Source organism: Eublepharis macularius, chromosome 10 (genome assembly GCF_028583425.1).
Source record: "Eublepharis macularius isolate TG4126 chromosome 10, MPM_Emac_v1.0, whole genome shotgun sequence".
Taxonomy (NCBI): Eukaryota; Metazoa; Chordata; class Lepidosauria; order Squamata; family Eublepharidae; genus Eublepharis; species Eublepharis macularius.
In genome coordinates, this window is record NC_072799.1 from 26,735,458 (window position 1) to 26,762,428 (window position 26,971).

General features: G+C 43.0%; 2 protein-coding genes across 4 annotated transcripts; one reads left to right on the top strand and one right to left on the bottom strand.

The window, feature by feature from the left end:
* LOC129336591 (alcohol dehydrogenase 1A-like) lies at positions 1-26,207 on the bottom strand. Of its 3 annotated transcripts, XR_008597729.1 has the most exons (13): positions 26,076-26,207; positions 23,689-23,731; positions 21,373-21,430; positions 19,539-19,575; positions 18,698-18,799; positions 16,675-16,813; positions 15,026-15,113; positions 11,644-11,863; positions 10,588-10,851; positions 10,102-10,237; positions 7,196-7,334; positions 5,049-5,142; positions 1-454 (listed from the first exon to the last, which is right to left on the bottom strand). XR_008597729.1 is itself a non-coding variant. In XM_054989773.1 (12 exons), exons 1-12 carry the CDS (start codon positions 26,091-26,093, stop codon positions 5,118-5,120), a joined length of 1,269 nt encoding a protein of 422 aa, XP_054845748.1. In that variant the 5' UTR covers positions 26,094-26,207; the 3' UTR covers positions 4,054-5,117. The 3 variants fall into 3 exon arrangements, 2 of the variants coding, with proteins under 2 accessions (XP_054845748.1, XP_054845749.1); XM_054989773.1 differs by lacking the exon at positions 1-454 and having other exon boundaries at positions 4,054-5,142; XM_054989774.1 differs by lacking the exons at positions 1-454; positions 23,689-23,731; positions 26,076-26,207 and having other exon boundaries at positions 4,054-5,142; positions 21,359-21,418.
* On the top strand, positions 4,508-5,020 carry LOC129336979 (NADH dehydrogenase [ubiquinone] 1 beta subcomplex subunit 4-like). The gene has a single exon (XM_054990415.1). The coding sequence runs from the start codon at positions 4,508-4,510 to the stop codon at positions 5,018-5,020; it is 513 nt and encodes a 170-aa protein (XP_054846390.1).
* Positions 26,208-26,971: the final 764 nt, after the last annotated feature.

A 26,971-nucleotide genomic window follows, 5' to 3' on the forward strand; every position in this document is an offset into this window, starting at 1 on the left:
ATGTACAATTATAGTTTTATGTATTAAACGTTAACAGAACAAAAATAAAGTGTTATATGAATCACGTGTTCCATAGTAAATGTAATAAATAGTAAATACAGTGTATTGTCGAAGGCTTTCACGGCCGGAGAACGATGGTTGTTGGGGGTTTTCCGGGCTGTATTGCCGTGGTCTTGGCATTGTAGTTCCTGACGTTTCGCCAGCAGCTGTGGCTGGCATCTTCAGAGGTGTAGCACCAAAAGACAGAGATCTCTCAGTGTCACAGTGTGGAAAAGTAAATTCAGTATTTGTGGTTTAGAATCAAGGCAACATTGTCTACTTACTTTGCAGTCCTTGGGATACTTCTCTTTCTCAGTTTTACAGTCTCTGATGCTCTCTTTTTACTTTCTTCAGAAACGGTGCCCTCAACAATCTTTGTTTAGTGACCGTTACATGGGATTGCTTACTGGTTTGGCTAAAAGTTACAACAATACAAACATGACTTGAGAGGCATGTTATTCGAATTAAGAGTTGCTCAGTCCCACTACTAAGCCCAGAAAGAAAACATTCTCAACTTCTGAACTTCAACTCCAAATTTCAGAGGAACAGCATTCAAGGAGTAGAGTAAGGGCCTTACTACCAGATATGGGCACGAACAGGAAAAAAAAGAACATGATGTTCATTGCCATCCATGAACAGGGACTCACAAACAACCACGAACGTGGCCCTGTTCACGAACATGTTTGTGGTTGGCTGTTCGTGGGGGTCAGCAGGCTCTCCTCCAGCCATCATCCAAGTCAAGATCCCTACTGCACCATTCCCAGAAACCTGACCTGGGCCGTTTCCACACAGCGCTAAATACAGCGCGAACCTCCGCATTTCTACCGCCAAACCCCGCCAATACCCGTCTTATTCCGCTTCCATTTATCCTGCTTCATGACGCTTTTTAGGCATTTCGTGGGAACTTCTGAGGACGATTCTGAACGATTTGTGACGCCCTACCCTTGGGGAGCCCCGCCCCCTTTTCCTTTTCCACTCTGTGCCGACGGCCAGTACAGTCCTTTTTTTAAAATGGCTTTTGTGCAATCACGAGGTTTCAATGGGGGAAATTTCCAGTTCGACACATAATGCATACATTTAATGAAATGTATGCACTGACAGACAGAGCACCCATATTTTCTGAAGAGCTTCCCTGGGTGCCTGGCAAATGGCCCTTTTTTTGTTTTTTAATAAAAGGATCGGTTTGCCTAGTTGCGACTTCTCCGCAGGGGTTGGCAGTCAACCGCTCCTGATCAATGTATGCTGTGAATCAAGCAACACAGAGGCGGGCTCTCTGCTCTAGCGAGTTTCCCTGGGAGCCCGCAAAACAGCGGAGTTCTTCCAGTCCGACCCTGCCCTCCAGCACCCCCCACGTTGATTTGTATCTGAGGTTTCTGGAAAGACCATAAAATTCCTCCACGGCCGGGGGTGGGGGGAGAGAAACAGACAGGCTGGGAGCAGTGGTGACCCCCCCGTTAGGGTGCACTAAGAGGCTCACTTTCGGCACAGGTCATTCTACCTCCTCTGCTCTTTCCAAGTGGGTGCTCAGCTCACTGTAGCCTAATTCTGGCTGGGGCGGGGGGCGGGGGGCTGGATGAGAAGAAATTGCTGTGGGGAGAGCTCTGGGCTCGCCGTGTCTTGGAAGACCCCCCCCCCACGGCCCCAATCAGGGCACCTTGTGGAGCCGGACCCAGTCTGGCTTGTGAGGAGGGCGATTGCGCCCCGTGGGAGGGTGAGGAGAAGGGAGGCGGGCCGCGAGAAAGCCCCGGTGCCCCTGCCCCTCCCGTGCCCTGGCCAAGGCGGCCGGGCAGCGCTGGGGTGGAGAGAGCCCGGGCCAGGCGGGAGGGCTTGGCGGGAACGGATCGCAAGAATGGGGAGGGAGGGCTGCAAAAGCCAAGGGCTGGTGGGGGGGTTATGCCTGGCCAGGGGGCGGCGGGCTGAGCGGCGGGGGCCAAGCCGCCCGCCCGCGCCTTTTCCCAAATGCATCGGCTCTGCTCCAGCTTGGCGCTCAGGACATGGGGGGGCTTCTTGCCCTTGGGCTGCCGGCCCAAGACCCTCGTCGGCGCAAGGTGGGGGTGGGGGTTATGCAGGGGCAGGGGGCTGGGGCGTATTGTCAGAAGAACGGGAGCAAGAAAGTTTCTCTCCCCGTGTAAAAGAAGTGGTGGGTGTTGGTTTCTGAAGAGCCAGGCCAGAGTTGTGGCAGCGAGTGCAAAGTGCGAACGGAGCAGGCGAGCGCGCCTGTGTATCTCTCCGCCTGCAATATGTTGCTCGAGAAGCAATCCCAATGTGCTTCGAGAAACATTTGCGGGCAACTGAACAGGCCTATCACAGGCCACCATGTGGGAGGAGCGCTGAAATTGACCAGTGAAACCACGAAATAACGCAAAAGTCAGTGACGAAAGAAAAAAAAACGGAGACAGTGGGCGGCAGGGACCCGACGTCAACTGTGACGAGGGCAGTTACCGCCCACTGCCTCGTGATTTCTGCGGCATGTGTGAACAGCCAGGAGCGGAACGAGGCGGAAGGCGGCGGAAGAAGGCGCAAGGAAGCGGATGCTTGGTAAGTGACACATTGCGATACATTGCGCAAAACTTGTGGTATTTTTGCCCATGTGGAAACGGCCCTGAGCAGGCAGCAGGAAAGGTACCAATAATAAATAAGAGCCTGGCAGCAGCCCTGGAACTTGAAGGGGTAGATCCCTATCCCACCACACACAAAGAAAATGCAGGCTCCAATGCACTCTATCAAAAAGCCAACAGCAACTGTCTCTCTCCCTCACCACTGTCTGCAAAGTCAGAGCTGGGAGCCCCCTCCCCCCTGCTCTTTGCTGTATTTTTATAACAAATTTGGAGCTCCACACTTGAAAGGAAGACCTGCCTATCAAGCTAAATTGGGCTTAGATTGGGGTTTCCAGGGCAACAGCAGGAGTTCAGACAGAGTTCAGACAATCCCTGCCTAAGTTGTCAAGGGAATTGATTGCAGGTGCCAGACTGTCCGGCTTGACAAACAGCAAGACAAACAGCAACGAACAAGGCTTGCAATGACCACCTGTTTGTTTAGAATGGGGCCTTATGAACAACTTGTTCACGAACAGCAGATTGGGCTGTTCGTGGCTTTTTTTTGTTCGTATTGCTGTTCATGCCCATCTCTACTTACTACTACAGATATGTGCTGGGAGTTTATGTTTAGAGCTCTCTGCAATATTTAAAACTTAATTTTTAGTTATGTGGGGGCTTGATTTAGATCTGAACTGTGACACAGAGGGAAGAGGCTTAAGCTTTCCATCAGTGTTGTTTTTCCAATCTGAAATGACCCCTGGAAGCCACTATCTGCCCCAGTGGGTTAGTTTAACCCAATAAAGCCGATAGTGGCTTCCCAAGGCTATTTCAGGTTTGGAAAATGGCACAGGTGGGGAAAGTCTGAACCACTACCACCCCCTCCTTGCATGTTGTGATATAGTATGGCTTCAAATATTGCTGCACATTGAACAAGTCTGTTGCCAGTTAAATCTGGAGCTGCTGGAACTGTCTGGGAGATTAACAAGCATCCTGCACGCATGTGTATACTGTAATGTTTTATGTATCATTAAGACTTTTGTTGATGAAGGATCTGCCTTCATACAATGTGAAGGATAACACAACACTCCTGATCAGTATTGAGCTCTGTACAGTACACCCAAAAATCTAATGTTGAAAAAAAACTATGCTGGGAATGCTGTACATAGCACTTCCAGCACACATCCAGTAAAGCTGCCTCTGCTACAGAAAGAGTAGACTATGAATTGGTTCGCATTTAATACTTTTTGCTTATGCTCACAGTTTTATGCATTCTCAGATGCATGCTGCCCTGGACATATATTACCTATGACCCCAAAGTGGATGTATCTAGTCAGAAGCAATTGCTGCAGTTAGGGTGGCACTTTTTCCACCTGCCAAGTTCACAAAAATTGCTGGTGATTATACCTAGAATTGCCCAATATAAACATTTTTCCACAAGTGCAGTTAGTATTGAAATAAAAATAGACTCTTTACTGAATGCATCTTCATGCTCCTGCACATTTTATTCCCACTAGATTTCAACGGAGAATTCACGATGACCCTGGTCTTCCCCATATCTTGCATGATTCACAGATGTTCTTTGTGTCTAGACTTTCTCCAAGAGAAAGTTCTTAATGGTAAGGTATATAAATACATATAGATCAGTCTTATATGAAGGTTTAATATTTCAGAACTGTGATTTCTCTTGCTTTCGTTTATTTATGAAAAAGAGATAATTGAAGAAATATTTTTAAAGTGGCAAAGCAAGACATTTCTATAGCTGGAAATGGCTTTCTACCATCTTCTGGACAGCAGTCCTTTGTGTTATGCATATATTTTCAATCTGAAACTTCCTTTCAAATATGATTGTCTACAGAGATTCTCATTCAATCCAACAAACATGAGGATAGAACAGGAAATCACGTGACAGGGTCGGGGACTCTCTGAACAACATGGCGGTGCCCTCTTTGTCCGGGTCGGGCTTCAGCTACCAGCTGGTACCTTTGGCTCCACTGCCGCCACAGCTGGACCCGGCCAACTACGACGCCTCGCCCAAGAAGCACCAGAGTGAGGCCAAGCACCTGGCCATCCGCGCCCACCTCAAGTGCCAGTACCTGCTGCAGCTCAACGACCCCTGCCGGACACATCACATTGAAGACCCTGCCATTACTCAGTGGACCTATGCCAAAGCAAACGTCTACCCTAATTTCCGAGTCAACCCTAAAACTTCCTTATTGGGTGCTTTGTTTGGAATAGGCCCCATTACTTTCTGGTGGTACATCTTCAAAAAGGACAGGGATTATAGAGAGAAACTCATCAAAGAAGGCAATTGCCTATTGAGTTCCCACGAATGGTGTGCTGTAAAGCTGCCAACTGGGTCACCATTGCAATTTTGCTTTCTCTGTACAGTAGCATCAGGCCTTTTTCAAAATAAATGTTTCTTGTTGAGGAAAAAAAAAGGATAGAACAGGAGTAAACAAAAACCTATCCTACATGGTATTGTGTAGAAGAATCTTCAGCTACTGAGTGTTGTTCCAGTTCTCTTCCTTTTACTTCACGATCTTAAAACGTCAGCACAGTGCGGATGCTGAAATATGAAATGATAAACATAAGAATTTGGTAAGTCACATTCCAGGCATTTAAGTAGAGCTGCTAGCATTAACTTTCCACCTCTCTTACGCATCTTGTTCCAGATCATGTACCTTTAGTTAATGGTCGAATCCACATTACTCATTCTAAGTCGCATGTTCCCCGCATTCCCCACGCAATCCTGAGTGCCGGTCACATTACCTCATTAAACAGACGCATTTCATTCGCATTTCTCCCGAATATGTGGTCACAGGTTTTCAACGGGAGTTTCACGGTGGCCGTGAACGGGCCAATGCGCAATTTACGCGGTTTTTTAAAAAACCACCCCCCCCTTCCTGTCTCTCCGGCCGTTCCGAGAGTTCCTATTGGCTGATTCAACTTGCAAGTGCTCCCGTAGTCTGCAAAAGACTGTTTTTGACTTCATAGCATTGGATTTATTGATTATGCTGTTTCTGAATCAAATCTGGAAGTTTGAAAAATCATTTTGGGGTGAATCCATCCTCAGAACGGACTCGCGAAACTTCCTTTTTAACTGTTTTTTATGTTTTTTATTTTATATTACTGTAATATCGAAATTATGAAACTTCAGTAAAATTCAGGCACTGAACTGTCCTGCACAGGAAATGCCCACAAAAGCTTCCCACATGCTTCCAAATTTCCAAAAAAGAAACGGGAGAGAGCCATCAGTGCTGTCAGTGGGGGAAAGAGAGGCATCGTTATCTTCAATGATGTTGCTTTATAAGGCAGGATCGAAATAACGGAAAAGTGCGCTCAAAAAAATTTTAAAAAATGGGTGGAGAAAAAAGGTCCCGCCCAAAAAAGCGGTTTTCGAGCGGCCGTGTGACCGGAGGGACGCGCGAGAAAGACGGATTGGAAGCAGGAATGTGAACGAAGAGGAAAAAATCGTGGATTGGAGGCAAACGGAAGATATCCGATAAACATGCGGGTAATGGGTGAATGTGGATTCGACCAATTTCTTTGAATGGTCACCTGTGCAAATCACATATGGATTTGGTATTGACAGAGAAATTTTAGAACTCAAGCCTAGGAAATGGCACTCGCTCTGAGAGTGTTTTGACTCTCTGCATACTGTGAGGGGAAGGGATGGGTAATTTCCCCCTTGCTTCCTTCAGACTGCACATGTTGCTGAAGAGCGGGTTGTGTGGAAGCGCAGATGATTCCTGAAAGAACTTTAGTTTTAGGGTAAGCAGACTTTTTCTTCTTTATGGCCTCTGTGCATATGAGAGATGGGAGTGTGCTGAAACAGTTCTTGAGAGTAGTACAGCAGGGTTCAAAGCCCAAGTGTGAAGGAAGAGAGATCCCATTGACACAAGTGAGGGTCTCAGCAATTTAAACTGTATAACCACTCCTGGCACGGTAGCAGAGACAGACCTGCTCAGAATCAAAAGACCTGCTCAGAATCAAAATATTCCTACACTTTTTTTGGTTCTCTGTCTTTATCACCAATGATTTTAACGTGCTGTTGCATATTGAAACCATTGTCGTGTTTCACCAGCTTCAAAGCAGCTTAGGTTCTATCTGCGTGGTTTTATGCACTTGGGTTTTAACTCTTCAATCCAAAACATGAGATGGAGATGCAGCAGCCGACATGGCTTCAAAGGTAAGAAAATTGAGAGGCACATCACCTTAAGTGAAGAATGGTTGGGACCAGGGCTTTTTTTCAGGGGGAACACGGGGAACAGAGTTCCGGAACCTCCTGAAAATGGTCACATGGCTGGTGGCCCTGCCCCCTGATCTCCAGACAGAGGGGAGTTTAGATTGCCCTCTGTCTGGAGATCAGGGGGCGGGGCCACCAGCCATGTGACCATTTTCTCTGATGACAATCCACTGTATTCCACCACCTCTTTTCCCAGAAAAAAGCCCTGGTTGGGACAGATTGGACTAAGAATGTGCTAAGGATTTCTCCCAGAGAAGACCATGAACTCATGAAGTAGAATTCTTCTTGGATTGCTTGGTACATTTTGCTCGCATGGGGAAATCGGGAGTTATTTACAAGCATGATTAACAATGGCAACAAAAGCAAGCATCACCTCTTGCCTGACCGGAGCAGTTCAAATCCTTCATTGATTTTATCAAAAGGTAAAGTATGAGATATTAATGGATCCAGAACAAATTTCTTCCCCATGAAATCAGAAACCAGTTTAGGGACAGCATCTTTACTCTTCCAGCCTGAAAAACAGCAAGCAAGGAAATAGCAGTCAGACATGGGCAATGTGAACAAAGAGTGTGGAGATTTTGATGAGTGATTTAGATTGGAAGATTTAGACTCAAACTAGGTGCCACTTTTTAAAAGAGTTTGGCACGCTTGTGTAAAAAATGCAAATGGGCCCGATTCTGATCAAGACTGTGATGTGGGGAAGGAGGGGCTCCTGCTGTCCCCTCTGTACCATTTTTGGCAGCTGAAATGTCCTGGGGATGCCGGAGGGTGTTATTCAGAGCCAAGCTACAAGTGATGCCTGACACAGGTTGGATACTTGTTGGCTTCCCTCAAGTTTTGATGGGAAATGTAGGCATCCTGGTCTTGTAGCTGTAATGGAGAGCCAAGCTGTAAAACAACGCCTACATTTCCCATCAAAACTTGAGGGAAGCTGACAAGTGTCTAACCTGTGTAAGGCGTCACTTGTAGCTTGGCTCTCAGTCTGTTGGAGGGTGCAGGTGCACTGAATGCTTATACTTGCAGCCTCCTAGCGGGATGAATAACGCCTGCCCTTTAGCCCCTTGGGTTGTTTCAGTAACCAAAACAGGATCCTCTCCTCCCTCTGCGCTGTGGTCTCAGTCAGAATTGGGCCCGACTGTGCTTTTACACGTGAGTTACTGCCAGGACTGGCAGTTGAACATGCTGCAAGTCCCTGTGTTGAATTCATGTGAAAAGTAACATCTAATTTGGCTCTTATATTAGCGTTAACCAGTCCATTCTAAGCCATGTTATGTATCATTGATGCCATCCCTCTCTCTATGAATTTGATAGTTTGAGGGAGTAATGTCGATGCTGTATCCTATTTTCTTCCAGGAAAATAGGTGTTTTCTATTATCCTAGAAGACCTGGTACAACATATTTTTCAATAGGCCTCTAACTTTTTGAAAGTGTTTCCCTCCCCGAACTTCACATTGGAAGACAGCCTAGTCAATGCATGCCCTTTCTCCTTCCTTCCTCACCTCTTTGATGTGAATTCCGCCCATCATTTCCTGTGTTTGCTTTAACCATGGCTTAACTTAATAACTACGGCAAACCTAGCTATGTTTAATCGTAACTAGCATTCCCATCATAACAAGAAATGGAAATCGGGTGTACTTCATTTGAAAACCTTGGTTGAGAGGGAAGTTTGTCAGAATGTAACCCGGGAAGCTGTAACAACAAACCATGGTTAAGGAAACAGAGGGGAAATTTGAGTTAGACAGTAGGGAGTAAATATTCCTAAGCAGGGCTTTTTTTCTGGGAAAAAAGGTGGTGGAACTCAGTGGGTTGCCCTCGGAGAAAATGGTCACATGACTTGTGGCCCCGCCCCCTGATCTCCAGACAGAGGGGAGTTGAGATTGCCCTCTGCGCCGCTTGGCGGCGCAGAGGGCAGTCTCAACTCCCCTCTGTCTGGAGATCAGGGGGTGGGCCACCAGCCATGTGACCATTTTCAAGAGGTTCCGGAACTCTGTTCCACTGTGTTCCAGCTTTAAAAAAGCCCTGTTCCTAAGGCTGGTTCCCACCTTGCAAACCTGTTTTACAAAAAGTGTGATATCTTCCAGATATTGGAGTGTGGTGCAGATGACATCTAGTTCCACTTTTTTGCAGCAATGGATGAAACAATGGATGTTTTAGACCATAGTCTAAAGGCACTAATGATATATCTTAGAAGAACTTTAGTGACTTCCTATTCACTTGTAGGTCTAATTCAAAATGCTGGTTATTACTTTTAAATCCACAAATGGCTTGGGATAAGGATATCTAAAAGACCATCCTTTTCCCCATATGTTCCTGCCCATTAAAATTGTCATTTCAGATCATTTGTGCCTCCCTATCTTTCCAGACCATGGCCAGCTCAACCGTAACACCTCAACTTGGGAAGATCTTCCTTCTGGTTATTTGATTGGTGCTGATTTTGTTGACCAGATGGAAATCTACTTATTTTTACCAAATGATGGGTTTTTTTCCTCTGATTCACTCTCTGCTTTGATTTCTCTGATGCTGATTAATAAATTTTATTTCTCTGATGTTGTGGAGCCAAATCCTGGCCATATGTACTTGAAAGTTAAGTCCCTTGAATCCAATAGGATATACTCTTGGATAAGGGTGCACAGAATTTAAATCTATCTGTTGCCATATCTTTAATCCTGGTTACTGTTTACTGTTTTTAATATTTTAAGGTATTTACTGTTTCATGTGTCTTCTGCTGTTGGATTTTTGTTGCTTTTTGCTCTGATTGGATTCCTATTTTAATATTGTCATGACTTGATAGTATTTTGTTGTTTTTGACTGTTGTAAACTGTGCAAAGAACAATTTCCTTTCTATTTGTAGAATGAAATATAAATGTTTAAACAAATAACAATGTCTGTGCAACACTGGTTGTTTGCAATTCTCTCTTTGCCCTGGATATGAGCCACATGCTACCGGACATGAGCTGAGTGTTGCCCTCTCAAGACATGCCAGAGGTGGTCTACAGAACAGTTTGTATTAGTAGATTTCTGTCACTGGTAGCTGGAAACAGGATACAATTGTGCACACAGTTTCCAGAGCTCATTTGCCCTCTCAAGACATGCCAGAGGTGGTCTACAGAACAGTTTGTATTAGTAGATTTCTGTCACTGGTAGCTGGAAACAGGATACAATTGTGCACACAGTTTCCAGAGCTCATTTAAAACGTAAAATTGCCAGAAAGGAGTTAAGATGCTGAAATTGCCAGCAAGGAGTTAAGATGCTTCCCATTAGGTCTGCACCGCACCCTACCTCCAAACACAGATCCTTTCCATGTGCGGCCAGTGAAAAGGAGAAACGGGTCATAGGAGATATGAGATCCTGGTGGAGGTAACCCCACAATCACACTGGTTCCAAAGTTCATGTGGCAGGAAGCCAAGGCAGCAATCTAAGATAAAATACAAGGACGGACCTTTATTTACTTGCGATATGTATATACCATTTTCAACAAAAAAAATTCCCAAAGCAATTTATATTAAAAAACTGGGAAAGAATTCTAGAACATCTGAATGCTAAAGTTTTCACTACAGTATTTTCTGTTCATATAGTTTTTTAAGAGGCATGTCATGCCAGAAGTACTGGGATTTCAGAACACTTGGCAGTCGTTGTGCAAGACGTTCAATACCTAATAAGGTCTGATATTAATTCATAATAGCAAGCAACATCAGGTTGTTTAGCAATTTTAATTCTGGCTTATCCTTTGTTTGTTAACTAGTAACAGTTTCTGAAGTCAGGTACCATGGTATCCGTGCGTCCAACCACTTCAAATGAATAGTCCACACCTTCACCGCCAGTCAGCTCAAACAGTACTTCATTGATGGGCTTCTTGAAATCCAGAGGGTCAATACAATCTGTGGCTCCCAGCTCTTTAGCTTTGGCAAATTTATCTTTGTTGATGTCGATAGCAAAGATTTTGGAAGCCCCTGCAGCCTTACAGCCCATGATCACTGACAGGCCAACTCCTCCCAAGCCAAAGACAGCACAAGTAGAACCACGTTCCACCTAGAAAAGTGTGAGAATAACACATGCTGTATGGTTCCATCATCCCTCTATATTCAAATGTAAAACTCATGGTTTTGCATGGGTGAGAAGGCCAGGTTGGGGAAATCCTACATGCAGCTCAACAACTCATAGAACGCATAAGCTTGGTTCTTAGGGAATCAGAAGAGATTTCTATCAGCAGAATGGATCTTCCTCCCTTTCCCCTCCCATGATAACACAGAATGCCCCCTGAAATGCCTGCTTCTCCTGCCTCCCAGAAGCATGAGTGGGGGAGTCAGAGGTCTGCAGTCTTAAAAGCCTCCTCCTCCATTGGCAGAAATGTTCCATGAGATCCAACCCAAATAGGGTGATTCGTGCTAGGACCAGTCAAGCTCTTTTTATTGTTGCCAAGTTCTATCATCAAAGACAATGGAAAAGTCTTGAGCAGAGAACATGGAGGAAGGGAAGTGATGGGGCAGGCCTTAGTAGGACAGAAGAAAAGCATCGAATGTTCCTAGGTTTGGTGTGGATCAGGGATACGCAGTAGTGCTGCATGAGCAAGCAAATGGCAGTCAAGGAGAAGTTCAGGTTGAATTTAGGAATGACAGAATCAGCTGTACGAGAGCATGTTTTCGTACCTTCTTTATATTCCACATTTTTATATTTTATATGTTTTGATTAATTTTGCAATTGCATTTATAATGATGGATAACCTATTGCTTTAAACAAAGGAATGTTCTCTCTCACTCAAGTACAAATAATTAGAATTGGACCTAAGCAACGGGAAACTTAAACACATGTTCTAGAACTCACCTGGGCTGTCTGAACAGCGGCTCCATAACCGGTGGAAAACCCACAGCCGATCAGGCACACCTTTTCCAGTGGGGCAGCAGCATCGATTTTGACCACTGAAGTCTCGTGCACCACTGTGTATTCTGTGAAGGTGCTGGTGCTAAGGAAATGGTGCAGGTTCTTCCCTTTGCAAGTAAACCTGCTGGTGCCATCAGGCATTAATCCACGGGCTGAAATAATACTGTTGACAAGATATACCCAGAGATGGAAAGAATTAGGTAGTAGAAAATGAACGAAAGTGCTGGATTTAGATTGGGTAGACTGAATCCAAACCTCTACCAGTAATGGATTGTTCTGGGAGGGCTTTAGGGAGTTGCTGTCTCTCAGTCCACCCCCCCTCTTTTTTTAAAAAAAAAAAAATATTGGATGGTTAACATACACATAATATTACTACATTTTACTTATTCCCCAAATACCTACTATATGCTTCCCACCCCTCCCCTCCCCCTTTCTTTGTTGACTTCCAACAGCACTACAACCCCCCATTTCTTATCACTAATTTTGTCTCCTAGTTGTCATTTTAATGTTATTGGTAAAGATTTAAATTATATCTTATTTAATAACTTTCAAAAGACCATAATTGTCCCTTAACATCCCATCTTTTCTCTAGATATTTTCTCAATTTCCTCCAGTCCTCTAAAAATTCCTTTAGATCTTGATCTCTCAATTTTCTTATTAATTTGTCCATTTCTGCCATGTACAACAATTTTTGTATCCACTCTTCAATCTCTGGTATTTCTTCTTTCTTCCAATATTGTGCATACAAAGTTCTTTCCGCTGTTATCATATAGTACAATAATACTCTGTCTTTTCTATTAATGTCCTCTAAGTGCAGAGACAACAATAACATTTCTGGATTCTTAACAACATTATTTTGGAGTATTAAAGACATTTCAGCACACATTTTAGACCAGAAGTCTCTAGCCTTACCACAAGTCCACCACATATGAAAAAGAGAACCTTCGTGCTCCTTACATTTCCAACACTTGTTGGATAGCTGTTTGTTAACATTGGCTAGCTTTTTTGGTGTTAAATACCATCTATATATCATTTTATAGCCATTCTCTTTAATACTGGTACATGTTGAAATTTTTAAGGTATTTTTCCACAATTGCTCCCATGCTTCCATCGTTATCTCATTATTACAATTTACCGCCCATTTTACCATTTGAACTTGAACTGTCTCATCTTCTGTATACCATTTTAACAATAACTTGTACATTTTGGAAATTATTTTATTATTGTCCCCCAGTAAAAGTTCTTCTAACTCTGAATTTTTATTCCTAAAGCCTGTCTTCCTTTGATCTGATTCAAATAAGTCTTTAATTTGTCGGTATTGTAACCAGCCATACTTAAATGGTATTTCCTCGTTCAGTTTAAGTTTAAGTTCATTATTTTCAGTTTTTGTTAATTCTTTGTAGGTTAACCATTCTTCTCCCTTATATTTAAAATTCGGATTAATCACCTCCGCTGGAACAATCCACATTGGTTTCTCTTGATCTATAAACTTTTTATATTTTAGCCAGGTTAGAAATAAGTTTTTTCTCAAATAATGGTGCTGGAACATTGCGTCCATTTTGTGTTTGTCATACCATAGATATGCATGCCATCCAAAAAGTTTGTGATAACCTTCCAGCGTTAACAGTTTGTAATTAGATAAAGACACCCATTCTTTTTGCCGTACTAGACATATTGCTTCATGATACAAATGGAGATCAGGTAATTGCATACCTCCTCTTTCTTTGGCATCACAAAGGACTTTCATTTTGACTCTGGGTTTTCTTCCTGCCCACACAAATTCCGATATCTTCCTCTGCCATTTTCCAAATTGTTTTTTGTCTTTAACAATTGGTATCGTTTGCATCAAGAACATAACTCTAGGCAATACATTCATTTTGATTGTGGCAATTCGACCTAACCATGATAAATTCAATTTGTTTCAGCCCACCCTATCTCATAGGCTTGGTATCAGGATAAAATAAGATGATTTCCTTTTGTGGTACCCTGGCCTCCTTGGAAAAAAGGATACGATAAGTGATCAAATTTTTAAGCACATATATACATGAGAGATATGTGTCAATGTTTGGAAATTAAGTATAGAAGAAAAATTAGGTATAGTATATTATTTATTTATTAGCATAATTTATATCCTGGTGATGGAGAGCGCTATCAAGTCATAGCTGACTTACGGCGAGCCCCTGGTGGGGTTTTCATGGCAAGAGACTAACAGAGGTGGTTTGCCATTGCCTGCCTCTGCAACTCTGGTCTTCGATGGAGGTCTCCCATCCAATCGCTAGCCAAGGCTGACCTTGCTTAGCTTCTGAAATTTGATGAGATCACTCGCCTGGGCTATCCAGGTCAGGGCAATTTATATCCTCCCTGATTTGAAGCACAAGGCAAGACATACTGTGTCAAGTATGTGAAGGGGAAAAGATGTGTTCTCCACTTCTCTAGGGAATACATTCTAATCAAACAGACAGCACAACAACAACAACATCTAGGAATACTAGGAAGTAATATCAGATGAAGGTCTGGGATGCTATGTCCTCCTGTCTCCTGGTCCTCCAGGACAACTGGCTGAGCCTTGGGTGAAACAGAATGCTAGACTAGATGGACCACTGGTCTGATTCAGAAGGGCTTTTCTTATGTTCTTTTGTTGATTTATGACCAGTCAAACCAGCCAATCTGTCATGCAGCCCAACTCCTACTGTAAAGTCCCTCCAACGTATTACATCCTCTCAAGAAACTAAGCCCATAAGTTGCTTTCTTTCTTGTATCAGAGTAATTTCCAAAAATCAGGTACTGCCACTGAAAACAGTATATTTCTTGTCATTGCTGTTCTAACCTGAGGGCCAAAAGGAATTGTCAAGGGCTGCTGTTGATTAGATCTCAGCTGCATGGTGGGCACATATGGAGAGAGAGAGAGAGAGACGATATATAGAGACATAGCAATAGGACTGCCAGGTGTCTGCTCTAGGTGGGTGAATTCCTGCCATCATCCTCTATTTCACATGCTCTATCCAGTTAGCAGTTGGAAAAAATAAGGGGGAGTGATGACACTGGTGATGTCACAGCTTCCCCACAGTGTTCTAGGAACTGACCCAATCTCTATGGTCTTTACTACAAAGATTGAGGGAATTCCTAAATCATTGCAAGGAGGGCAGTGATGTTCCTCCCTCCTAGGGTCCACTCCACAACAGCTGCCAGATCTTGGGTGCACGCCCAGCAACTCTAAATAGCAGTTAGGTTTAATTGTAACTCCAGCCTCTCTCCCTTTCATTTAATATCCCAAGAAAAGTTGCTATGATCCTGGAATTGTTAATATGACAATTATGAAACTCACTCATTTTCAGAACAAAGATTGCCTCTGGTACTTAGGCAAGAACTACATTTTCCACATTGTGGAACAATCAGTGGGATAACCGTGTCTCCTAGAAACAAAAACAAATGAACTGTTATACCTTTTGCAATTGCACATACTCAATAATGATGACTAAATAATGCTACATTCAGTTGGGCTCTGGATACTTAATAAGATGCAGTTGATCAAAAAATATCTAGGCAATTATTTACCAAAGAGGGTTGGATTCAGACACCTTTTTCTCTCCATTTTGCTCAGTTTCCTTCCTTATTCTCTCTCTCTTGGGTTTTGTCCATGTAGGTGCCATGCACATCTTTTTGTATAGTTAAAAAGGACCTTCTCTTTTTCACCAGAGGAAAAAACCCAATTGTATCCTACCCACAAATACCATTACGGTTTGTCCACCCACCCTCACCAGCTGCCTGAGTTTCATCTGGAAGCACACAAACACTTTTACTTTCTTTCCCCCTCTAGGGCCGTCGTCACACGGGCTTTTATTTAGCGCTAAAATGGCGCTATTTCCTGGCAAACACCCACCTTATTCCAACACTGTAGCAATTTTCTCTCTTCTGCTTTGTGCTTGATACTCGCGTTATTTTGTGCCTCAGTGTGAATGCCTCACATCGATGTATTTCGCCTCGCAACGTCCTATGCTCTCCCTTCAATCCCAGAATCCATTTCTTCCTGCAACTCCCCTTTTTTAAATTTTATTATGTCCTTATAACGCCATAACGACATAACACAATGCAAACTCTGCTGAAGTAAAAATGACTCAATCGCCATGGCAGAGTCTTCAGTGATGGGGATCATGTCAGACAGGGAGTTTTCTGCGGGCAAAGGGCTATTTATATAATTTCAAAGTTGGAAAAACAAAAGGGTCGTAATGTTTTGCTCTAACGGAATGTTTATATGCTGTTATTCCGTTATAGCGGAATTAAACACCAGAATAATTTTTTAAAAAGGGGGAGGAGCTGCTTCTGCGCAGTTAGAGAGAACAGAACAGAGTGCTTTGGTGTGGACAGCTGGTGGCGCGAAGAGCCGTTAGGTGACCCAAAGAAACGTTACTGTGCCGATAATAGGTAGGACGCTATGTGCTGTAAATTTAACGGAAGAGATGCCCGTGTGACGATGGCCTAGCTCTCTCTTCTGTTCAGGACAAAGCTCCAACAGTTATAATTTTTTTACTACCAGGCTAACAGTGAGCAATAAGCAAAACCAATGCAATTTAATCCTATGTAAGCTCATGCAGAAGCAAATCCTGCTGAGTCACAGGTAAGTATTAAAACAGACACACACACCCCTTTTTTTAAGTACATACTTAGCATCAGGGTGAAACTAAAGATTGCTACACCTTTCCCACGTAGTGGGCTATGCATGTTCTGAGGGGATAACCATTTTTTCAAAAATGAAAAATGTTCCAGCACTGGTTGGTGTTTGTGTGTGTGCCATAGATATTGGAGTATCTAATAAATAATTTTTTGAAGCTTAAGTTCATCACATGGTGAAAGTTGTTGGGGATCTGATGTGTATATTGTCATGTGTATAGTTTGCTGAAAGCATCTATTTGCCATGGCTGATTGCATTGGAGGCCAATGAGCAATTGACTGTCATGTGATCATCCTTCCTCATACCTGGTTTCACACAAGTCACTCCCTCACCAACACTCTCCACAATTCCTGCCGCTTCATGGCCCAAAACAATTGGGAAAGGCATAACAAATGCACCAGTGATCACATGATCATCAGAGCGACAGATTCCCGAGGCCAAAATCTGCACACACAAAAAATAATGCTTCAAGACAGAAGGAGGAAACATTTTCTGTGGTTTTTGTCTGTTTCATGTAACCATCATGAGTTGAATACTGGCCTAGTAAACCTAACATATGACAAAGGAAACTTGTCTCTTGAAAGCTTATACCCTGGGAATCTTGTTTGTCTTTAAGGTGTTACTGGTCTCAAAACCTGCTCTTCTACTGCAGACCAACACAGCTATGCACCTGAAACTAAACCCAACATTGTAATTTCTTATCAATGTGAGTGTGTTACAACCATGCATCATAGTCTTAGTTGAACCATAATGCCAACTCATAGTTTGGTACTACAGGAACAAACCCTGTGCTTGCTTCCTTATTCCCTTTGGTTTCTCTTTCTGGCCTTAGGTTAACTGAGAGCGGGACCACAAGTGACGCCTGACACAGGTTGGACACTAGTCAGCTTCCCTCAAGTTTTGATGGGAAATGTAGGCATCCTGATCTTGCAGCTTGGCTCTCTGACTGCTGTCCAATGGACTTTTCAACTGTCACTTGTCCAACATTCCACCAAGCTGCCTACATTTCCCATCAAAACTTGAGGGAAGCTGGCAAGTGTCCAACCTGTGTCAGGCGTCACTTGTGGTCCCGCTCTGAGGAAACAATTCTAGGCCATCCTGGAACTGTGTAGAATGGCGCCTAAGCTTCTGTGCCAGCAAAATGGGGAGATGCACGAGATGTAACACCACTCTAAAACCACTGGTAGCACAGCTGGGCTACAATACAGGCCAGAACCGAGGGTGGGGCACATCAATAGCATTCTTGTCCCACTCCCTGCACCTGGCGTTACATTACACCTCTGAAATTCGTAATGTATATATAAGCACAAATCACGACCCAAGACCGGTTTGTAAGCCTAGTTTGAGGCAAAAGCAGAAATGATAGCTTGTTAGTTATGATGGTATGGCAATTGGTGCTAAACTGAAAACAACAAATGTAATCATAGCATGTGGCGCCCGGGTGGGGGGAGACCTGGGAATAGTTAAATGCAAGGTTCATTCATTTCATGTGAACCATTTCATAATAAAATCCGTTACCTTGAGGAGACTTCTGGCATAGCTTATTAAAATTTTTGCCACATACCAAGGAAGACCCTACTTCCTTCCATGACATGCAACACCTACTGTATGGGAAAGATGATTAAAAAATTTTTGCTGGCAGTCTCAGTCATTTTTACAAATTGTACGACCTCAAACCTTTATTCATTCATGTCTGAGCAACCGAGGGTTTATTCTGTACACATAGGACTACACACCAGGGTCCATCCCTGAGGAAGCGGTCATCTTGAAATAAGCTGTTTAATCCAGATGCTTGTAGGGCGGTGCAGCCATCAACCCGGTGTGACTGGATTCCCCATAGGGTACTTCACATCCACAGTGCGACCCACCCCAACTCGGAGTTTTTCTTAGGGACCCTCAATGCTTTGCCATCTGTGGCTAGATACTCCAGTGAACTAGGGGAATGCACCTGGAATGTACTGCATGAAAAATCATTTACAAGTGTTGTTCACTGGTGGAACTCATTGAGGGTTTATGGTCTATTGTGAAGCAATTAGTCACATTGTTAAGAATGTTTGATTGTACTGTCATTTTTGTATGAACATACTTTATTATTGTACATAGTATACACAACTAAATTGATTTGTACTTTGTTATATATTTCATTGCGGCTCCTTATTGTTGATTTGTCATTTATTGTGTCTAAGGAGCCACCTCTGGTTCTGTTGTATTTTTGTCGAATGGCAGTTCATTTTTTAAAACTTTTTTGAAAGATGTGGAGAAGAGCTCCAGCCCATGGTCAAAAAATGTATCCAATATTTGTACAGCATCAATACCAGGACCATTTACCTTAATGCGAACTTCATGAGCTTTTGGGGGAGCTACTTCAATTTGCTCCATGACCAGGGGTTTCTTAGGCTCCCAAGCAATTGCTGCTTTGCATTTAATGACCTGTAAAAACAACAGATATCGCTTTTGAACATGTGTTACACTGTGACATGCATAGACAACTTCTTGATAAGATCATTCTAATTCCACTTAGTCATCCTTATACCAGTAAACATGCTTCCATTCTGGTTGCCCAGAAATTTTCCTGGCTGCCCCCTGGATGTCTCTCCTCCCATACCTCGAGGCCTTTCAAGCAGAGGATGGGGAAGTCTCATACACTTAGACATATTCTTAGATGCTGCTGTCCATGGCCTTGACCCCAACCAGGAGCTGTTCAGGACCATAAGGGAGAATTCCCACAGTCCAACAGTCTTCTCCACTGGTCATCTGTCCATTACTATGCTGAAATGCTTAACACTGAAATGCTCTTTGACCACCCAAAATGGCTTTGCTGAGAATCATGGGATTTGGATGAACAAAAGCCATATGAGATGGGGACTATAGTAAGGAGAATAAGAAAAGACTGAGTAAAAAAAACAGCTGGATCCAACCCCAAATCCATCACATGCAGAATCTTTTTGATTGGTCAAAAAGTATTTGGCAGATTCAGCATCTCTCTTCCCAGATGTCTGACAAGCCCCAAATGGTACCTGCAACCACTGAGAAGCCCCAGAACTTGACTTTTAGGCCTTCCATAAGCAAGATGAAGATTGGATAAGTTTCTGTCCCAAATTAAAACACTCATAGATAATGTAAAAGCTGAAATCATTGCCCAACTTAACCTGGTTAACAAGATCCTTACCTCCTTTCCAGAATGGCCTGTAGATATGGCCAAAGTCCTGTAATAAAAATGGAAGTCCATGAGGTTACATGGTAAAAGCTTTGTAATAAATTTATTGATTTGAAAAATTTCTTATGTAAGAATGACCTTGACTTGAAATCTTCTTTCAAAAATAAACAGCTGCCTAGGCATCCATGTTGGCAAATGAATTATTGACAGGGTAGTACTACAAGTGACCATCAGAGTGAACAATAGATCACAAGATATCATAACAAGCAGGGCTTTTTTTCAGCTGGAAGGTGGTGGAACGGAGTTCCGGCACCTCTTGAAAATGGTCACATGGCCAGTGCCCCCACCCCCTGGTCTCCAGACAGAGGGGAGTTTAAATTGCCCTCTGAGCCGCTGGAGCAGCACAGAGGGCAATCTAAACTCTCCTCTGTCTGGAGATCAGGGGGTGGGGGCACTGGCCATGTGATCATTTTCAGAGAGGGTGATTTAAACTTTAAAAAACTCCCCCCCTTGTTCCAGCTGACCCAAAGTCACGTCATTGCGCAGTCCTGGAAGCATGCACACACTTTGCGCGTGAGCATGTGGTACCGGGGCACCACCTCCCACCAAGAGTTGCCCCCTCTGCTGGCAACCACTGAGTTCCACCACCTCTTTTCCTAGGAAAAAAGCCCTGATAACAAGGTTTATATTCTTGGGTATTAAGGGTTATATCTACAGACTGTTCTGTGTATCTATGCCACATTGGGATCTAATATACTGAAAGTTAAATAATACATTTTCAGCCCAATCCCAAAGAGCTGGCTTTGCACCAGCATCCACACACCGGCTCCCTAACAACTTTGGCAGGTGAACTACATCAGCACCTAAGCCTGAGAAGCACCCACCCCGTCGTTCCCCTGACAACACTGCCATCACCTGCCAATGGCTGCGCTGCCTCCCTGACAGGCATGTGAGCGGCAAGGAATGGGGCAGCTGATGGGTGAGCCATGATCTTCACTACCTGGTGACACCGCCTGTCAGGGAGCAGGCGACTGGGGGCCACATGCCCCCCCAAGGTCTTGGAGAGACAGCTCCTTAGTGGTGAGTGGGGGGCAAGTTCCGTAAAGACTGACTGGAATGCACAATGGAAAACGCAGAGGAAGCTGGAAGGCCCATTGGATGTGATGAGAGTGACAAATGCCAATTAGCTTGCAGTGGCACCATTGAAACATATCACTACATTGAAAAGGTGAGAATTTAATTTAATTTAATTTATTATATTTATATTCCACCCTCCCCGCTTTCGCAGGCTCAGAGAATGTGGGGCAGACCCCATGAGCTATGCTCTGGTCCTGGGACAACGGCCCCCAGAGTGGAATGATGGCCTGAAGGACCAGGGGAACTGCTCTGAGGGCTGGCATCCTATCCCTGGTGCAGGATTCCCCAAATCCATCTCTGGATGGTGAAAAGCAATGGAATAGCCCACTTTTTTCATGGCGTAACCTTCTGCCACTGTGAGGGGTGTTCCCAAACCTGGATTGGCTTAGGAAGCTGACTAACTCACACTCTGCCCCCTAGACTGCTCCCCTGGGCACCGGTGCAGGGATTTACACCGTACTTATGCCCATACCTGGCCATGGTGGCCAGGTGTGGGTGGGAGGCTGTGGCGAAGTGGAGCCATGTTTGTTACTGTCGGGGTGTGTGTGTTACACCCACATAAGTCCGGGATATGACGGCATAACCCTTGGCCTGCTCCTTGTGCACTTTCTGCCCACTCCCCACCTCCCAGATTGGGCTGTTTGACATCCAAAATTAATTAAATATATTTCATTACTTCAATGAAAATCTTATACCTGAAATGTCATACCTCACACATTGGGATGGCTTTAAATCAGTAACTAGAACATGGTGTATCTCAGCTGCAGCTTGGATAAGAAAATAAAATAATAAAATTAGAATTGAGTTGCTTAATGAAAAAAATAACTTGTAAATATTAAAAATAAAGGATGGCAGACTAGTTCCAAACTTAATAGCGTATAGTGTGATTTCTCAAATCTGGAAAGCCTTAACATGATTGTCAAGAGACTCATATTCTCATTGGCATCAGACAGAACAAGGATCATTTTTTTCTGGTATATTTGTGGATGTAGCATAAACCAAAGACTGTCTAAATTTCACTCATAACTCCCTAAGATAATGTCTACCCTAAAAGTTAGAGACAAATGGTTAATAAAATATCTCTACGGCCGTTTCCACACACGTTGAATAATCCACTTTCAATACGCTTTAGTTATCCTTTAGAAGTGGATTTTTTGTTCCACACATGGAAAATCAGTTACAAATGTTCACTAAAGCGTATTGAAAGTGGATTATTCAATGTGTGTGGAAACGGCCTACGTCTCCCACCAGCTGCCTTCTCAAATACCAAGAGCCCCAAACGATAAAAGAGCCTCAAACAATGAAAGCAAATGTAAAATAAACTGATCAATCAAAACTTAATACAATTCAGTTAAAAATCCATAGACAGCACTATTAGAGGAACAGTGGTTTAAGTGAACAACAATAACAACAACAACAAAAAGCAGAGAATACAGACAAGCAGCAGAGAATTTATAGCTAAGGAGTCCTAAATTATGCTTTGGCTTGACAGTGAAGTTCCACAACAGAGAATATGAGGCTAGTTTCCTTGGGGAAAGAGTACTACCCTTACAGTTGCCAGCTCCAGGTTGGCAAATTCCTGGAGATTTCAGGGGTGGAACCTAGGGGGCAGGTTGGAGAGCGGAGGGACCTCAGCTGGGTATAATGCCATAGAATCCATCTTCTAAGGCAGCCATTTTCTCCAGGGGAACTAATCTCTGTCACCTGGAGATCAGTTGTAATTCTGGAAGATGTCCAGCTACCACCTAGAGGTTAGGATGGGAAGGAACCCTATCTACTATTTTGGTGCTGCTGTTGAGGAGGTTCTGACCCAATGAACTTCTGTCTGGAAGTACTGCATGGTGGATAACAGCCTCTGAGGCTGGTTAACATGCCCACATATGTAAGTAATTCTTTACAGTATCCTACTCCAAACCATTTGTCTTTAAGGGTACAAACCAACACTTGATACAATGAGAGTAGCACAGCTTAGATGCACATGGATTAATGAAAAATGGAGAAATTATATTTCTTCAAATATAGCAATGTGTATCAGAAATTCAAGACTTTCATCACACCAGTAATTACACTCCCGTCTATCCTAACTAGGATGCAGCAAATTTTGTAACAGACATCTCCAAAAGTCAAACATGTTCCAAAGTTAAACATAAATATGAATTCAGTTCATATATAGTCCATTTTACTTAGTCTCAAGGTGGACTTATCATGTTTGAATGTGAATGAGATGTGAGGTGCTCATCTGGCCTGCTCAGTCCACACCAAATGTCTTGAAACCTGGCAAACACGTTTGTACTGGTTTTTTTTTCAAAACTGAGCATGTGCCAAAATGCTGCTAATTCAAACAGACTGGCAGCCATAACATAATTTCACAGACAAACAATGAATGGTATGATTTTTCTTTTTAAAAAAGCTTTTATTTATGACTGATTTATATGAGCTTTGACTGATTTGTTTTGATTTGTTGAATTTTATTTAGGGCATTTATATTCTGCCTTTCTCTTTGAAGAGACCTCAAGCGACGGATAGAAAACAGTCATAGAATAAACTAACAAAAACAAACTAAATAAACAAATTCTAGGCTGGTCATGCTGGCTAACACCGGCCCCAGGCCCCAAGGTCCAAAGGGCCGAAAGGGCCCCAAGCCCCTTGGCTCTTGCCTTTTGACTCACACCCGAGGTCTCACATTTATGTTTCTGCCCAGGCTGTAAGTACCTTTAAGAAGAGGAAGACAAAACATAAGAGTAGTTGGAATGGAGCTGCTGCTGGTTTTTGAGCAGCAATCCAGCAAGATCTTCTTTCACACTCACACTCACGGATCTATGAACAGTCATGCTAGTCATTGAAAAACGGGTACCAGTTTGCTTCCGGCATACAGCTGTGAGCCAAACTGGCAGATGTTCAAACATTCCTACTCCTAACATGACCATACACAAACCCTCAGGCTGTTCAAAACCTGCCTCCTACTGAACAATATTTGAAATACTACTAAGAGGCTTGCTTCAAAAATTTATGAAATGATACTTACCTGAAATGCTTCCAATAATCTTTCTATACCTTGAGACACAGAGCTAAAAGAAAAATTAATTGCAGAATGAATTAAAGATTAAAATTCTGCATTCAAAACTAAAATATGTACCAACACACAAGAGATACAATTTAAAATAATATAACCACCGGTATACAGCACCTACCAAATCCCACTGAATTAACACACAAATTAATCTATATACTTTTTCATAAACTGTGGGAGTATTCATTGGTGGAAACCTACCGGTACATGACATTTTTAAATGTAAAACAATTCTAAATTTCCCACTGGCAGGAGGGTTGATCGCTGGTTGTAGATATTTCCCTCTCATGTGCAGTGACCTTTAGTGTGAATTTGTGAACATGGAACAACTTTTCAGTGCAACCAACACCATATGACTTGCAATGCAATTTCTAGATTGGGACATTTATGTTACACATGACACACAACAAGATTGTAAAATATCTTTTCTTTTTCATACTAATAGGCATTATGTGAGCTCAGGAACAAAATGTTAAAGTGGTAAAATGAAAGAGAGAGAGAAACATATTAAACATTTTTTAAAAATCAGATTTCAGTAGGACCTTATGCACCAATAAAAATATGCAAATTCTCTTTTCCATCTCTAGTTATTAAGGAGCTTGTGAAAACCTTTGGAGAATTTTCTACTCAATTCAGCAGAAGCTCTAGAATTTGTTTGTTTTAAAAAACCTAAAATTCTGTATTGGCATTTGAGAAGTCAGGAGGGACTCCTCCAGGGCAGAGTGTAGATTCGGGGGTGGGGGGGAAACCTCCTCATCTGAGGAGAAATAGGAGGAACTGGGGACCACCCCAGAGAAGATTAGGGAACTTTGAGGACTCCAAGTGTTGGCCAGACTACCTCCAGTTCCTCCTGAGCCTGTACATTCAGACCTCAGTTAAGGAGGTCTGTTTCTAGAAATCCTCCACTAGGAAACGCTACTGACCCTCCCTATCCAGGGTGGACACCCTCACCTCGTGAGGCCAGGACTCGGACTGCCAGCCTCCCAGAGCTTATACCCATCTGGTAAGTACAGCACAGTTGGCATGCCTACAAAGACACAGTCCAGCCTAGGAGAAGTGCTTGGCTTGTGGCCTGTGTTCTCTCCACTGAGACAGAAGACTGTTCTAGCACAGTTTCTTGTAGCATCAAGCCCTGTCAAGCCTTGGCTGGAAAAGGCCTAAGAAAAAAACTCAGCCAAGTAGGAGTTAGGGTTACTAGCCTCCAGGTGGTGGCTGGAAATCTCCCAGAATGACAACTGATCTCCAGGCCAAAGAGATTAGTTCACCTGGAGAAAATTGTTGCTTGGGAGGGTAGACTGTATGGAATTATACCTTGCTGAGGTTCTTCTGCTCCCCAAACCCTGCTTTCTCCAGGCTCCACCCCACAAATCTCTAGGAATTTCCTAACTTGGAGCTGGCAACCAACTGTTTCCCTTTCAGGCTATTTAAGTCTTAGCTGGCATTATGAACCTTGTTGGTTTAACTGGTTTGTATACACCAGCTTGTGGCTGTCTACCTTGTGAGTCTTCTTGACCAAGCCAACCCCAAACCTTGGTGCTGTCATAAAAGGCAGAGCAGCCATTGATTACTGAGTGGTTTCTTACCCCAGATCAATTCTTAGCTAGTTCTAGCACTCTACTACTTCAAGACAGAACACAAAGTAATCAAAGCACATTATCAGGTGAGTTTAAGATGGCTCCTTTGACTGGCAATCTTAGCTGAAGTTGCTGAATAAATAGCAAAATAAGAATGCTATAAATATACTAGAAAATATATTACCCAGAGCAATACAAAACAGAGTTATATTATGCTAAGCCCACTGACTTGAGGGGCCTTAAAAGGGTGTCAGACAGTAAACTAAAATTATAAAGAAAACAGTTATGATAAATGATAGACATAGATTGTAATCCCTTAAAAAAAAACCCCACTTTCCTGGGAAATGTTTAATTAAATAAAATGGGCCTTACTTAGCAGTTTAGGATTGCTCCCAAAGTATGGGACAAAAAAGCAGTAAAGTTTGCAAATTGAATTTGTTCAGTATAACAACGTGTTTGAAAGGAATTAAAGAAATATGGTGGGAGAGTGTAAAATAATTTGCCAAAAAATTTGTACCAAACAAAACAGTTTATTTTGAAAATTTTAAGGTAGTTCAGGTCAAAAGCAAAATCCTCCCACATTCATTCCAATGACCAACAATAGCACAGCCCCGATGTAAGCCCTTTGATATACAAAGAGCTCCTTTTGAATTTCACAACAAAAAGGAAATTACTTTACGAATCCAAATTTCAGCAATCAATGGTTATCCAATGTTTTATTTTGTATCATGAATCCTGTGAAGAATCAAAGTGAAACTGTTCACTTACTTTGCCAGCAGACAGCATGGTGTTTCTCCTGTCAGTTTTGGTGTTTCTCCTGTCAGTTTTGCAGTCTCTGTTTCTCTTAACTGCCTTGCTCCAGAAATTCTATTGCCTAAACAATGTTGCTTAGTGAATGTTACAAAGATTATTTTTCCTTTCCGGGTTTAGGAGTGGGACTGAAGAATTCATAAACTAGACTAAAAAGCCCTTATCCTGTTTGTGCAGTTTTTATTTACATAGAACCAGTTTAGCCAATCCCTTCTGTGTTGAATCTGTTTTCCACTCTCCATTTCAATGCATTCTGTTGCACATTTGGAGTATTGTCTACAGTTCTGGTTGCTCCATCTGAAAAAGAGGGGGAAGGGGTACAGAACAGGGCAGGAGATTGGAAAACCTTCCCTATGAGCAAGGGCTAAGCATTTGATATGATTGTAACCTCTGTGTATAGAGTGGAGTTATAAGCAGTGTGGAGGAGCAGTGTGGTGAAACTGGATGCAGAGCAGATTCTTGTCTCTCCCTCATAAGACTAGAAATTGGGGTCACCCAATGAAATTAATTAGCAGCAGATTGATTCTGGAACAGAGAAAAGGAGGTATATCTTTACCCATTGTTCATAATTAATGCATAAAATTTGCCACGGTATGTGGTAATAATTAGACATGGGCATGAACCGGAAAAAAAAATAACGAACCCGCAGTTCATGGTTCAGTGCAGGTGACGAAACTGAACTAAAGAACCACAATGAACATTTCCCGCTGATGAACCTGTTCAGGGTTTGTGGTTCGTGGGGGTCAGAACGGCCCCCGTTGGACTTAGAGAGCCCATATTCACAGGGAGTGTTTAGCAGGCTCTCCTCCAGCCAGCACCCCAGTTTGGTCAGGATTGCAGTAGGGATCTTGGAG